General features: G+C 39.7%; 1 protein-coding gene across 1 annotated transcript in view; it reads left to right on the forward strand.

The window, feature by feature from the left end:
* Positions 1-265: 265 nt before the first annotated feature.
* The window catches only part of LOC116721811 (vasoactive intestinal polypeptide receptor-like), a 31,517-nt gene continuing 15,356 nt past the window's right edge, over positions 266-16,426 (forward strand). Inside the window, exons 1-3 of the mRNA XM_032565787.1 lie at positions 266-821; positions 4,179-4,272; positions 6,212-6,325. Of these exons, the coding sequence (XP_032421678.1) occupies positions 762-821; positions 4,179-4,272; positions 6,212-6,325 (268 nt within the window). The 5' untranslated portion in view covers positions 266-761. The remainder of the gene's footprint in view (positions 822-4,178; positions 4,273-6,211; positions 6,326-16,426) is intronic.

The following is a 16,426-nucleotide window of genomic DNA, read 5'->3' on the forward strand; positions in this document are numbered from 1 at the left end:
CCTGTTTTTCATCCAAACATAAGATTATTGTCTTGTCCAGAAATGCAGTTTGCCTGTGAATGTTTGAACCAGGATGTTCTCACGGATTACCTGTTGCTCCACGAAGGTTATGGATTTTTGTAATTCTTTACTGCCAGGAAGTAAAAAAAGAAATGGGCAAAAAAATAATAAAAAAAATCTTCGGTTGGTCTAAAACTCTTCATCGAGAGTTCTGATGAGTAAAACAAGATAAATCTCATTCCTTCATGTTTGGCTCCCTGTTAAATCCAGAACTTTCTTTCAACTTTCTTTTTAATACGTAAAATCTCTTAATAATCAAGATCTGATTGTTCCTAACAGAGCTCTTCTCTCCCAGACCGCAAATTTACATGTTTCTTTTTTAAATTAGAAGTGACGATGTGACGACACCGATGTGTCCGTGTGACAAAAATCTCCAAACATGTTTGACAGAGAGGACATTTTGTCTGTTATCGGAAGGGTTTTTTTTTTATTTTATTTTTTTTTACGCACCTTGTTCGGCGATGATTTCTCATTGGTTTGATTCGACTGGAGGAGGAAGAAGAAGAGGAGGCGGAGGAGGAAGACTTGTGGCGCGGAGCAGATCTCTCCACCAGGAGCGCAGAGCGCACAGAGTGAACACAGCGACCCATTCAAAACCTGCTTCGGATTATCACAGATTTTTTTGAAGACTTATTTAACATTATTCATATTTTTATATATATATATATATATATTTAATCTTCTGGTTGATTTAGAGGATTATGTTGGTGCGGTTCTCTAGGAGCATTTGCCTGTTTTTGTCCTGCGCGCTGTTGGATCTGGTGAGTGTATTTAAACTCTCTTGAGTTTTCTCACGACTTGAACTTTTCGCTCGTTTTTTTCTCCAAGCGCTCTCGTCGGTTGGTCTGCTACATTGGGAGATGTCAGACTGACCGTCTAGTTGTAAATCGTGTTATATGCCGATGGTCTCCAAAGTGGCTGCTGGATGTAGCGCGCACCAAACTGCTCCGCGGATCATCATCTGATTTCACACACTGATCCGTGTTTGTGGATGGAAATGTTGCGATTTTACCGTCGTTTTATCACCGGAACGCGATGTTAATATCTTTTTTTGTGTGTGTGTGTGTGTGTGTGTGCCTCCATTTCCTCTCTAAGTTCTTACTTCTCAGTTCATTTTTGCCTCCAACCAAAGCCGCAGTCCTCCACTGACTCAGTGACGTCTGCGTATTTTGAGTTTCTTTGCATGACCAAGGTTAGAGAAGTCATCCAGCGGGGAAACCATGGCAACGACCTTTCCTTCGTCTCTCTTCTGCTCCCTGGTTTTCCACTTCCATCATCATCCGCCGATCGGCCCGGAATTCAGCTGGAGGTCGGATCTCTTTGAGCAGCAGAAAGTGCGTCTCAGCTCTTTGGATGAACGGAAAACAGAAATTAAATCAGGGTATTTCTAAACGTGAGATCATCCTCCCTCCTCACTACTTGCACAACTTAACAGGAACTCTCATCCCTCACTGTCAGCATTGCCAAATCATCACTGTGGGAAATAACAGAAGAGAAAGTGAAGCAGCGGGACTCATATGGGCCCTGTTAGTGGTCAACTACATCAGTCTGATGAAAGGAAGGACTCATCCAGCAAAGCAGAATCAACAAATCGTCATGAAAAAAACTTCTGTGGAGTATCTTGTTTTTGAGTTTTTCTGCAAGTAAATAACCCGTGGCGTTTGAATGCAGCCCCATTAACTCTAAAACTAGTGCGCCAGTCAATCTGAAAAGTGTGGCATGCCTTTGTGTGCAGCCTCCTTTACTGCGATAGCCATAAATCAAATTTGTGCAACCAATTTCCTTCAGAAGTCAATAGATTAGTATTTTCACACCTTGAGTACTTATTGAAAGCAAGTCCGAGAGGAGTGACGTGCGTTGCATGGAGCCCCCTTTACTCTGGTACCCCAAAGTAGGGGTGGGCGATGTGGACTTACAAGTTTTATCACGAGATTTTGTTGTACTATTGTGATAAAAGGTGACAATACAAACTGTTTAGAACTTATTTTTTAGGTCACTGACACAACAATCACAAAAACTGCTCTTGAAAAAATATTCCCACTTTTTAAATTACGCTTAGATTTCATGCGCACAGTTATTGTATTTGATCATATTTTCATATTGGAACTCACACTGAACAAACAGTGGAGAAAATAGTCAAACTAACGATCAAGACAGACACTTTTGTTTCTGACATCATTCATTCGAATTTTTCATGACAACAATACATTTAAATTCTTATTATAAAAATGTATTGCAATAAATGATGAACTATATAAACGCTCACCACTGTTCCAAAGTAAATCGCAGTGCAACTAATTTCCTAGAGATGCCACCTAATCAAAAATATTTGAAAAGTGTTCACGCCTTAGGAGTCTCCCACAAAAATAACAACAGGAATTTGTATTTCAGTCCCCTTTGATGCCCTGGAATAAAACCCAGCGCAATCACGTGCCTTTAAAAGTCATTGAACATGAAAAAAAGTTTTTAAAAATGATTGAAAACCACTAATGTGCCACATTGTCAAAATTGTGGAAACGGGGCATGGAAAACCTGAAGTGGACATGTTATTTTCAGAAACTCAAACCAGCAAGTAAACCACATTTTGATGTATTGTTGTCTGAAACAACTTCGAAACACGGTTAGAGTGTCAGGAACGTTTGAGGTTACATCACTTTTTGCTTTTCAGGAACAATAATCGCACTGTGAATGCACGCAAACCAGGTCAGCTCGCCAGCTGGGTCAATTGGTGTCGGCTTTGTATGGAAAACACACACTGTCTGCAGGTGTATGCAAATGTTTCTCATTGTCAAGCCAAGGAAAAAGCTTTGCCTTATCTACGGTAATGATTCCATTGAAATCTTGCCAACATTGTCTGTGGTGGAAACAAACAAATTAACCAGAGAGCAGCCCACGCTGTTCACAGGCGACCACTTGGACTGTTGCAGTGGTTCCCAAAGTGTGGGGCGCGCCCCCTGCAGGGGGCGCAGTGCCATTGCAAGGGGGTGCGAGAAGCGTTATGGATGAAAAAAACCCAAAAGTGTTTTACTGTAAAGATATTTTGTAGTTTGTTTTGTTGCAAACTGAAGTGTGAAATAAACTTCAGTGGAGTTTGAAAACAAAATATGTGTATAGGTTTATGTCTGGTTGGACGATGGCTGTGCCCAGTTGATTTTCTTTTCTTTTTTTGGGGGGCGGGGGGATTTTATTGTAATCCATAGGTGGGCCCAGAAAATCTTTGGGAACCACTGGACTATAGTAAGATTGGTTTTCCTAATATTAAAAGAAAGCCACAATTAGTCCCAAGGTCATAGAGGGGGTAAAAAAAAAAAAAGTTAAAACGTTTTGAGAGGCAAAATTCTAACACTTCTAATGAACCCGAGCACGTCGTCCCCCATGGTGAAACACGGTGGTGGCTGGGTTATGCTGGTGTGGTTGGTTTTCTTCAACTTGAATAGGAACGTGGATGGAGCTACTTATCTGAGATTTCAATAAGAAAACCTGCAAAAGAGTTGAGAGTAGGAGTAGGAGTAGGTGGAAATCCATGCAAACATATGGCTGGGGCTGCACAAGAACTGTTTGGATCAAAGCGTGTTCACGCATTAGAACGGCCTAGTCAAAGAACAGACATAAATCCAATGGAGAATCTGAAGAATGCTTAGAAAATTGAAGTTCGCAGATGCTTTCTGTCCAGTTTATCAGAGTTTTAGCTAGTTAGAAAAGAAGAATAGACTGTAAAGACTTGTAGCTGTCTCCAACACATCAAATGTTTTGTGAGAAATTTTTATTTAAAAAAAAAAAAAACACACTTGTTCCACCAGTTTGTGTTGGTTTGTCATTAAAAAAAAATGCTGATAAAATACATTTATTTATTAATTTATTTTCTGGGGACAATATACATTATTTAACATGTTGGTAAATACGACGGAATTAGACAAAAGGCTGTTTTTCTTCTATCGATGGCTAATTTTGTCTAACTAAGAACAAACAAAGATGATACAAAACAATAAAATTACTTCATTAAGCCACCAAACGTGAAAAGAAATTCAAGGTGTGTGGACAATGATGCAAAGCTCTCGTGTTGCACAGCACTTCCCGGAAAACGCAGAGAAGACAAAAGTGAAATGTTGTGTCTGCAGGTGCGTTCGGCGCAGAGTCCGATGTGTGGCCTGATTCTGGAAATAGACAAGGAGAGAGCCATGTGCCAAGCTCAGGTTGGGAACAACACGACAGGTATGTGGGCGCTGTGCTTTGTGTGCTTAGTTTTACTTCACTTTGGTGGCTGCCATTATTCCGTCCCACAATCCTTTGCCCATCACAGAGCTGGGTTGTGATTGACACAACAAGCGCCAAAGACAACAGAAGCCGTTCAGACCTGGCTTTACGTTCTCACCTGCATGGCTGAACACAAGTCCACCTCACTCCCGCTTGTTATCATATTCAATCATGGCTGTTTTTGACTCTCAGACGTCTCGCACAAGTATTCATATCTCGTTAGCTTGTCACTTTAAAAACCATGGATGTCAATGTATTTCTACGTGACAGGCCAACACAGAGCAGCACACCAAAGCTTTCCAAAGCTTTCACTGGAAAAACTCAAAATCTTACCAAGTATTTTTTTGTTTCTAGTGCAAATATCTTAGCACGGTTGAAATAAGACAAAACTGACGTACAAGTAACTTTTAATCAGGAAATAGGAGAGTGTTTTAAGTCACTAATTCCTTAACATTGATGAAAAAAGTGCTCCTTGCGTTGGAAGATTATTTTACTTGTAACATGGGTAAAATAAGTAAAATAATTGGCTAATGGAAATAGTACTTTTTCCTCAATATTAAGGAATTGTTGACCTAAACCGCTCTCCTGTTTCTTGCTGAAAAGTTACTTGTAAGTTAGTTTTGTCTTATTTTAAATGTACTAAGATATAGACCAAAAATAGTTGGTTAGATTTTGTTTTTCTTTTTGCAGCGTTCACATGTCTTCGTTCCACTTTACATAACTGAGAAGTGGAAGGAATTATTGATCAAAATTATGTACTGTTTTCAAACTTGTAATAAAAATTATTATTAGAATTATTTAGTGGGTTTGCATTCAGGCCATTTACCTTGATACCCTTAAATAAAATCCAGTAGAGCGAATGAAGTTTCCTCTGAAGGCTTTTTAAAAATTTTTTTTTTACCTGTGTGTATTTCAGTACTTTAATCTCAATGTAAATATTTCATAGATATGGAATAAAAAACAGTATTCACTCTCTATTTGTAGAATTACATTTTACTTTGTTGCTTTTAGTTGTTGTTTATCTGCTTTCTGACACGCCCCAAACTGTGATGTTATCCCGTCACAGAAAATTCCTGCAAGTTTCCATCAAAGTTTGTATTTGTGACAAAATGTGGAAGAATCAAAGTCGCTTGAAGCTTAATTAAAAATTTCTGGAATCACCTCGCACTGTAAGCAAATGGAGCGCTCCTTTGGGACGGGAAAGCAAAACAAATCCACCCGAGCCAGAACTTTCATTTACACGAATCACTTTTTTACAAAAGAAACAATCAACCAACGAATATGCAACAATGAACCTCAATTTGGTGAATTGTTGTTTTTATTCTTGACAGGTTTTGAATTACATGTGACGAAGTGATGGGGGGGGGAAAAGCACACAGTACGCCATGACACTCGGCTCGCTTATGATTTCACCGAGCGTGACTGAAACACTGGCGAGAGACGCTGGGAGACTGCTCATTTTCACACAACACAAAAGTCATTAAACTCTCATCAGCGTTTTCACTTACTCGTGATTTGCAGTGAATAAACTCCATCTCGAATGTGTCCTCGGGGTAGTGTTTCGATGGGTCGTGGGAGCAGGTGTGGCGCCGTGGCGACCTGATCCCTAAAGTTACGGCTTCATCTTCTGAATTCAAACAGCAGCGAAGGAAGGAAAGCTGCTTTAATAGTCATGGTGACACTGTGTTACCTCGGGCTGTCCCCCGTCACGGACCCGAGCCACGGCAGCAAACGTTACATGTTTCAGCTGCCGCGGTAACTCCATCTCCAGCTTAATCGGGCTGGCGTTCGTCATTAACGCCCTGATCTTGAGCCCTTTGGTTGTACAGTGTTCCCTCTGTTGATTATGCATCGCTTTTGGTCATTTCGGCTCATATTCTTCTGTTTTCCCTGGTAGGCTGCAACATCACTTGGGACAAGATCGCCTGCTGGCCCTCTGCCGACGTCGGAGAGGTGGTCACCATCCCGTGCCCCAAATATCTCTTCTACTTCACCAGCAATGCTCTTCCTCGTAAGACTCCGCCTTATGAATTAAATTGTGTTTGGTGTGAAGCGTCTGCTAATATCCTTATGGTTTCTGTAAAACAGTTTTCCCACATTTCTGAGCAGATTTGCACTGAAATGACTTATAACAACAAATAAAACATGAAGTAAATTACCCTATTTAGTGACTTTTCTAGCCTAAGTGAAGAGTCACTTTGGCCAGTGACTTTATACTAATATGGTAGTATTAGTGTAGTTTATTAGTGTATAAACTACACTAATACCACCATATTAGTGTAGTTTATGTTACAGGCATGTTTCTGTCAGCCGTGCTCAGAACTGAAGAAGGCTTTTGGATTAGAGGTGAAACGTCTTTAAGAAACACAGGAAGTTCATTTGCCTTCTATTTAGATTTGCAAAGCAAAACATGAAAAGTGAAGCTTAGAGGTGAGGAAGTGTTTTCCAGGGTGTGGTACTGCAGTGTAAATAAAAGCTGCACTTCTGTTTTTAAATGACAGCAAATGAGATAATCTTGTGCGGTTTTGTACATGTGTATGAAATTTGTGCTTTGTTTATTGAACTAGGCTAGAAAATCCTATCACCAACCAGTGGCAAGCTGTGACTTTTCACATTTTAATTCTGGCTGTGATAATACACCTGCACATGGATTATATTACAAGTTAAATACAAGTTTTGGGGCTCATAAAACATAATCCGGTGTCTTTTTCAAAGGGTTAAAATGATAAAACTGAGGGAATAAGATATTAAGTGCACTCTTAAACATTTTTTATATTGTCATCCAGGTTAGGAGGACAACAACTGTTGAAGTAGATTACATTAGTCCAAACTAATAACCTGATTGTTTGGCCTGTGGTGTTTCACTCTATCTGTACTGCATCACTGCTGATGGACCATTGTTTGCAGTTCGCGTTGCACATTTGAATATGCCTCGTGTGGTGGCTTAGGTTCATTTCTCACTATGAATCATTTGTATTCTGATTATTCATGTGCATGAACGACATGGTTGCCCGATGACTCAGTCTTGCTGTTTCTCACGGCGGTGAAATTTGCCTTGATTTATTATTGTGAGTCAGGGTCTTTAAATATTTCAAAGAGCCTGACAGTTTCCCTTTTGCGGTAGGTTACATAGGTTTGATTGGTTTGACCCATTTCAAATATTGAACTTTATCAGTCCAAGCGTTATCGGTGTAGTCGCTGTTGCGCTGATGCACAGTGTATCATAAAAGATGTTATAATCTGTGGTAATCTACTGCTGTTCGTCTTGGGTAATTCTGCAGAACAAAATAAACAAACAAACAACGCTTCCTCTGTCTGCGCTCAAATCTGTTCTGGGAAAATTCACGCTTATCTAGAACTAATTCAGTCATAACATAATTCAAGTTTATGGTTCAGCAGCAATGCATTCTGAATTAAAGTCTAAAATGAACCAGTTCATGTTCAAATAAAGCTTCACATTGTTAGATATTTAATCAGATAGTTAGCGTACTTGTTATGATAGCATAGGTGGCCTTGGCATTGCCAGTTTATTTATGTCATTTTAAATCTCTCCTGCTCTCTTTCCTCACACAAACTGTACTTTAATATAGATAAATTCCCAATGTAGCTGTTCACATACGTACATGTTTCTTTGCTCCTAATGTCAGAAAGCAAAATAAATCTAAACTTATGGAGTCCAAAGGGATTTTTTTAGAAGGACAACAATGGCATTTGTCTTTTAGAAAGATCCTGGTTTTTGTTTAAACCTGTCAGTAGATAGAATCATCACATAAAAACACCATTTGAACTCTTATTCCTGCCATACTTACCTGTGTGACAGTCAAAGAAAAAAGTTAAATGTGACACAGTGCACCAGGGTGAGGCTGCATTCCTTTGTTCGTTTCTGTTACGCCTGCAAACAAAATCACATTCCCTGCCTGCAGCAGGTTCACACACATTAACACAACAACAAGGGCGCAGAAAGAAAACCTTAGCATAAGTTATCAATTTAAATGGCTTTCGGTGTACAGAGTTAAGCTTAAAGAAATTGGAGAGGCATAGAATATCAACAAGCAGTGTTTCCATTACAAACGTGCCCCAAAAATATTAAACAACGTCGAAGAAACTCAATTTCGCAATTGCGGTGTTTCCATTAAATAAGAAACTGAATTAAAATCACACATGAATAAGCTTGTTCATGCAATACGTCATTAAAAACCGTGCGGTGCCATCATCGCCAGCAGTAACATCCGGTTGTTGATCCCATTTGGATACTGTCCAAAATCCGCCTCATCCCAGCTCAGAAACGTTTTAGCGAAAAACACAAGTTTTCTCAAAATTGCCACGTTTCCGTTGAGCAAATTTATTTTCATAATTCCATTTTGCGCTATTTTATGGCCAGTGGAAACGCAGCTTGTCTGACCTGCATCTACGAAAATGTATACACACACAGTCTTGTCCTTAAGTTTGTATCTTCATGTGGAGATGTCACTGTGTTTTTTTCTGCATTAAGAAGCTAAAATTAGCTGAGAATCCTCTCATGGTGCCGAGATAGACGCAGCTGAAATTTGTCATGTAAAAGTCACAGTCAATAAGTTCAAAATTTTTCAAAAAACAAGCTTAATGTACAACTCATAAATGCACCTATTTGGACACGTTGCACAACTCTGGTTTAAAGACAACAAGCTTGCAGATTCAGCTGACTGATAACCAAGCTTGCTCCACCCTCTATATTCCCCTCTTTTACACCCGTTGTCAATGGCAACAATCATAATCTGCTGCAACAGGAAGTGTCTTTATCAAGCGTACTTTACATATTTTCCAGTGCACTGTCGTGTTTTCTTAGTTCTGTATCTGTCATACAATATTCGTCAGCTTCTCGCAGTTATTGGACTCACCTGTAATCACCCTCCCCAGCTTAAACACATCTCAACTCAGTCAATCACATGTCAGATCTTGTGCTGTTGTCACAACCCTATTGGTTCTTGCCTGCTGTTCAATAAAACAAAACCAGCGTTTTGGTGTTTAAGTCTGAATTTCTTTTCCAGACGGGAGATAACAGACGAAACTTGAATGTCGCTCATCTCACTCCCTCTCCATTTTTAGTTGCAAATATTCGCACCTCTCTGGCTGTTGCCAGCATCGTCTTGCTTAATATGCGAGAAAACAAAGCCGAAATGCTCAGAGCATCCCGCTGGTTCAGACGTATGATGTAGTTCTGCTCCACGGTCACACACCGTCATCTCAACATCCGAGTGACATGAAACAAAACAAGATCTTCTTGCAGCACCATCAAAGAAGACATGCTGTTTATGTGTCTTCCTTTGATGTGTGAAAGCCTTGCGGGGATGCAACGCTAATTATGTGCGAACTATCCCCTGGACGAGGAATTCACTGGCTGATTTGTAAGACTGTGTGGGCCGTCCTTCCGAAAATGATTCCCTGCATCTCTCCACTTGTCACTAATTGTCACACTGGGTCATTTTAGTGTAATTATGCTGTAATATTTGAAAGAGTTGTTTATTTGTCTTCTGTAAGCTGAAAAGCCTCAATTTTATGTTGGCGCACCAATTTTGTATCTTTAAATATGAATACATAGTAGAAAGATTAAAAAAAAAAAGAAAACACACCCAAGCAATTACAAAAAGTAAGAACAATAAAAGAGAATTCAAGAAATAAGTAACAAGTTGACTTGACACTTGCATGAATTTATTAATGTTTACAATATGATGCATTGACTTCTTGTTTTCCTTTGCATGCTGGGATATTTCACATTTCATTGTAAATTAACCATGGATAAGCGAAAGAGTAACTCACATAGAAAGGAAAGGTTCAGTGATTTGAGATAAAGTAAAAGATTTAACATGACATGGTCTCATAGCCATTGCTCATCATTAACAAGATAAGATTTGCTCGAATAGATTGTCATATATTCACTTCCTTGCAGTGAAGAGTTAGGACACGAAGGTCTCATTGTGACAGGCAGGTTGTGTCCCTGAAGACCACCCACTCGTTTAACAGAGAGAGATCCTGACTTGTGTAACGCCGAGCCGGGGTCAAGGTTCAACTTTACTGAAGGCAGGCAGTGAATACCTGTGCAGCCATCAGCCACAACAGCTACAGCTGCTTCCTGCTGCACTAGAAGTGGATCTATAGAGTCGATCTCTGTTTTTGTAACTAATTTTGTAACTAATTTACCAGGCTGAATTCCCCACACTGCTCTGAGGCCCTACTGCTCCGACCCACAACCTCCTTTCCCGTCTTGCTCCTCTTCTCTTTCCTATTTATCATTCTCTACAATTTTTAGGACAGAACGATGTGCATGCACATTACAAGTTTACTTGCAAGAATACATGCACATTTATACATAAAGTTTCTTACATAGTAGCAATACTCTTTTAACTATTTCCACATTTTTTTACATCATAAATAAAGACGTAAATGTACTTTTGTGGTATTTTATGTGAGAGACCAGCGGTGTCCACCTGAGTCGTTGTGTCTTTGGGTAAAACACTTCACTTGATATAGCGCTGCACAAGTAAAGGTCTGTTACCAATACAAAATACTGTAGCTCATAAATGTGAATTTGAAGGAAAAATAATTAGGGAAAAACTTTAGTGTGTTAATCAATCAACCAATGAATCAAATTTTATTTGTATAGCACATTTTAGCAGCGAGGCATTTCAAAGTGCTTTACATCATAACAAACACAAAAACACAAAGTCATGCAACATAGAATCAACAATCAAATCATTACATTAAGTCACGTGCCATCATGAAATTCGTAATTGATTACGTTTCAAATACAACTCTAAACAAGTGGGTTTTTAGTCGAGATTTAAAGGAAGTCAGTGTTTCAGCTGTTTTACAGTTAATTTAGATTAATTGATTAAATAGACTAATTTTTAACACAATCACTTGCATTTTCTATTTTATATATGTATACATACGTATATAGAATAAGTCTAGAGGCGGAACCTTTGTGTTGTGTTTCCGGTACGCCAGTAAACCTGACGCACAGGCTGCTTCCGTAAACAACAGCGGTGGACATAAAAGTCGCTTCTCTTGGCCACTGGGGGTTAATATTTGATTCAAAAAACGGTCTGATGGGACGGTGGAAAAGATTATTGTTGTGTGCAAGTTGTTGCCAAAACGACAGTTAGCCTATCAGCAAAGCTATTCAAGCCTAAAATAGCTTCTCAATGCTAAACACGTAGCAGCAGCACTGACGTCCCCAACTCTCTCCACAGTCCACATTTTAAAAAACCCCAACAACAAATAAATAATTGAATAATACATTTTGAAGGAAGTTCCATGAACGATCAGGGGTTCAGCACTGCACCGAGCTGGTGATTGCATAACCTAAATGACAGATTAAAAACAATAAAGGTTTTGCTGTTGAACTCAAATGTCTAGTTAATCAATAATTTAGCAGCAAAAAGGCTTTTAAATTTGAAAATGTTGCTTATTTTGCCAATATGTTTTCAATTAAAACTGAATTAGTTTTAATCAATTAATTCATTAATTACAGACCTTGCAGTTAACTTGATCAATTTTAGTCCCAATACTAAAAATAATACATGGTTTTCAATATTTCTTATAAAGGGCAATGTCCACTTGTAATACTTACTCAATGCTTTGTAGATCCACCTTTTAGTGCGATTATGGCTCCAAAGCTTTTGTTATTACAAAGGAAGTCAAAAGGGTAATGAAAATGGTTGCACTGGATTTCGTTTAGGAGTATTTATGAGTAAAGTGGTCTGTCACACTTTCACCACTCAGAGCTGCACTGCTTTGTGTTGGTCAATCCAAAATTCCTGTAAAATAGATGAAAATGTGGAAAGCTGTGTGTCTCCTGCCGGTTGGAAATGTCCGCTCTAAGTGGTTGAAACTCTGATTGAGATGTTTAATCTAGAGCCAGGAGGAACAGTCTATGTCCTGCTTGCATGTCACTTTTTGGAGAATGAAAACGGGCCGGACCTAAGATTTACGACGGGCGTACAAAGAGTTCAGCTGAGAGAAGAAGGCTTCTGTGGGAAGCTCTGCTTTGACCCAGATGGGAGCTGGTGTGACCTAGGCCAAGACGGCACTCCAGGGAAAAGATGGAAGGAAAGATTCATAGGATCAATTAGGCCCAGATGGTTCAGGACATGATGAAGATCAGACCTCACAACAGAAAGAGAAACCAGTTGTTGCACATGATATGTGTAAATCAACTTATTGGTGCAAGCCATATAAGTAGGGAATGTCTGGGCTTTTATCTATCCTGAACCTGTGGAACCGCTTGTCCATTTGCTCTCATTCACCTTGAGAGTTTGCAGAAACATAAAGGTTACCTGCTTGCGTGTTTTCCTTTGTTTGTGTGTGTATTCTAGAAAATGTGGAAAGAGGGCTGCTCAGCTCTGTGCCGTCGGGAACAGTTGTGAAAGGCCGGAGCTATTGACACATCCCGAGCCGTTCTTTTTATAAGGCTCACGCAGTAAAAACAAGCATTACGAAACGTGGCGCCACGGACGTCGAGGGGCCAACCCATAAATTGAACTACGACAGTTTGCCATTCTCATGAACTCTTTACCTAGTAGGCTGAGCGCAAACACGCAGCCATTCATCTCGGGAGTCTCACCTTCTCTCCGGGCTCTCGGTGACAGAGTGCCCGGACGTCAACCTGCGTGCCATAAAACTGCTGATGCTGATGTAATTCCTCTAACATCCATCTTCATCCTCCCACAACTAATTAGAGATGATAACGGAGTTCAATAGATTATACTGACAAAGATTTTTGATTTAACGAGGCTAAAAATGCAACTGTTATTTTACGAGGAACTAATTTTGGCTCGACCGTCACGCGTGGCTTTGAAAATGCTCGCAGTCTTGCTTTTTTGGGGAACGATGAAAGCATTCTTCTGGCAATCCCTCAAACAGGCCAAATCCAGCGGTGGCATTGGCTGAAACAGCGGGGGCTTATCTCCGCCTTTGTGTCTTGTCGTATTGTTTGAAGAAGCTAAGCCTCGTTCTTCTCTGCATTATGCCGCTTAGGTATTTGACCAAAGTTTTAATGCCGAAAACATTCTTACACTCTGGAACTGTTTGACATTTCACCAACTGCGCCTTAATTTGATAGAGGCAGAGTAAAGTGATTCGGTTGAGAAATGTCAGGAATGTCAAACCTGAAGCAATCGGATTAATCTGTCGCCGGCGCGTGACACTTTTTCTTACCGTCACAGAATGAGGTAAGGAAATGTTGCAACGACACATTGAGGAAGAAACAATGATTTGTTTTACTGCAGGATTGTGGATGCTAGAACACAAAGTGAGGTGTGTGTTGATGTTGCAGGACACACGTCTGTTTAATGATTAATGGCCTAAATAGAGAGCTACCAGGAAGAACTGTCATATTTCAATTCAATAGGTTTTACAACAAAGGGAAGTCAAATCACATGTCAATTGGACCTACTTAGGTCCGATTTTTATATTTTTTTCTTTAATATATGTATATATATATATATATATATATATATATAACTGGGATGTTCCACACAGTTCAGTGATTAGTTGATATGCAGCAGGTTTTAGTGTAAAATATTAAACTTTCTGTTTAATCAGAAAGTTTAGGTTTACTGCGTGCCAGAATTATATGCAAATCGGTATTTTTGCTCTAACTGGAATAGTTTTCAATTAAAATTTGCGAAACTTGGCACGTTATATGGCAATACTGACACATGCGCAGATCTAAAATTTTAAGCTGTTCTGCGTAATGGTAAACAAACGGCAGCCATTGTGATGATATTTCGTCTGGTGCAACGTGCCAACTTTATATGCAAGATGGGACGTGGAGGTGCTTTGAGTCAAGCTGAGAAATCTAAAATTATTCAAAGGTTTCACAATAACATATCTACCTTGGAAATAAGCAAAGAATTGGGCCGTGATCATCGTACCATCAAAAGATTTGCGAATAACCCCAAACTTTTCAACGGATGTTCTGACAAAGGGAAGATTTGTGAGAAAGCACCTGTTTCGCATCGAGCAATGAGGAGAATCAAGAGAGAAATCTGCCGTAACCCTCTTGGAACTAGCAAAGAGGTTTTTGAAAACGCAGGCGTTCCAGATGTACCCAAATCAACTCGATGTCGTATCCTGAGGAAGGTTGCGGAATGTGGAAAACTAGAAGTTTGCCCACCAAGAAGAAGAGGATGGAGTGGGCAAGAAATCACATGAAAGTCAATTTTCAAACAGTTTTGTTCACCGACGAGTGTAGAGCGACCCTTGATGGGCCCGATGGATGGAGGAGAGGATGGTATTGCAAGGAGGGCCCACGTCCCCATCGAATCAGGCGTCAGCAAGGAGGAGGTGGTGGTGTGATGTTTTGGGCGGCAATCATTGGAAACGAGCTGGTAGGACCATTCGGAGTTGCAGATGGGGTGAAAATGACTGCCAAACTCTACATTGACTTCCTCAAGGAGCACCTGGAACCTTGGCACAAGAAGAAGAAATTGTAATTCCGGAAAAATATGGTATTCATGCATGATAATGCCCCATCCCATGCTGGGAGGCTAACCAACGAATATTTGCAGAGTATTTTTGCAAAGCATGGGAAAATTATGGAATGGCCAGCCTGTTCACCAGATTTGAATCCCATCAAAAATCTGTGGAGCATCCTGAAAAGGAAGCTTTACTCCGGTGGGAGGCAGTACTCTTCCAAGGATGACCTCTGGAATGCCGTTCTGACTGCTGCCAACGACATCTCATCAGATGACATCGGAAGTTTGACAGCTTCGATGGACCAAAGACTTTTTTCTCTGATCCACAAAAATGGCAATTACATAAAACACTGATTGTACCAAGAAACCTTTTTGACTATGTTTGCTCTGTATTATTGTTGTTTTCACATTAAATGTTCCTAATCTAATAAATGTTTTTATTTTCCGTCCTCACTTTGCCACATTTGGCACTTTAACAATGATTTGCATATAAACATGGCTCGCTCACACAGACTAGATATTACCAAAAAGGCTGCCGTTTGCTTACTATTGCTCCAATCAGCTTGAAATTTTAGATCTACACATATCTTAGCATTGTCATGTAATGTGCCGAGTATCGCAAATTTTTATTGAAAACTATTCGACTTAGAGCAAAAAGACCGATTTGCATAAATTCTGGCACAAATTAATTATGTTTTACTGTTAAGCAGGTACATATTGTTAATTTAAATATGGCGCATAACATTTAAAACTTAGTCAGGAGTTATGTATAAATCTCAGTATGCCAATTTGTTTTCACTGAACTTTTTTTTCTGCTTACCAAAAGCCAAATAAAAAGCCTCTGTAGTTTGCTGGTTTTAATGCTAATAGCTGCTAACTTGTATCAGTAGATCTTGAGCAAATCCCACTGGTTTTCCAACTGTCAAGAGTTTCGCTTTCCAGAAGCAAACTTTACTTAATGGTTAGCTAGTCGTTAACCTGGCTGGTAAAAACTCAATCCCTGTTCTGTGTTATTTGCTTCGTCCAGAAGGTGTGTACACTCCGCTATTGATATTCCTGGAGGTGTGGACTCTGTTGACGTTTTAAATTTTACCCAGTAGCTAACATTTAGCTGTGACGTATGACATGCGATACTATGAACCTTACCGGCCAGCACGGTCTGAACTGCTTCGTTCATTTCCTCCTCTGCCATTGCTAAAACTACAGGCAAACTACAACACAGAAAATCGTCATCATTGCTCACAACTTCAGCCAGGCTAGGCTAATGTTACGGTTATCTGACAGGGACTAAAAACAGTGTCTTACATATAAATCACTTTCGTAAAAGTCTATGTATCCTTTTTTTAACTAATTTATTTTTTACTGGATACCAAAAACTGTCACATTTTTCATTTTTACTTCAAGTCAAATTTTCTAAGTTAGAAAAAACAAAAACCTTCAGACTTCTTGCTGCTGAAAATGGTGAATAGTTCTTAGTAGATTTTGCAGCAGCTGGAGCTCACCACTGGGTGATGAACTGATGAGAAGCAGAGCAAGACTTGATGAGTTATAGCTCCATCAATGATTAACAAAGCCAATAAGGAGAACACACACCATGTTGTTCACTACTTCTGGTAACCTGACGCAAACTTCGTCCTGGAGAAATCCGTAAAGGC

This window comes from Xiphophorus hellerii, chromosome 6, assembly GCF_003331165.1.
Source record: "Xiphophorus hellerii strain 12219 chromosome 6, Xiphophorus_hellerii-4.1, whole genome shotgun sequence".
Classification (NCBI taxonomy): domain Eukaryota; kingdom Metazoa; phylum Chordata; class Actinopteri; order Cyprinodontiformes; family Poeciliidae; genus Xiphophorus; species Xiphophorus hellerii.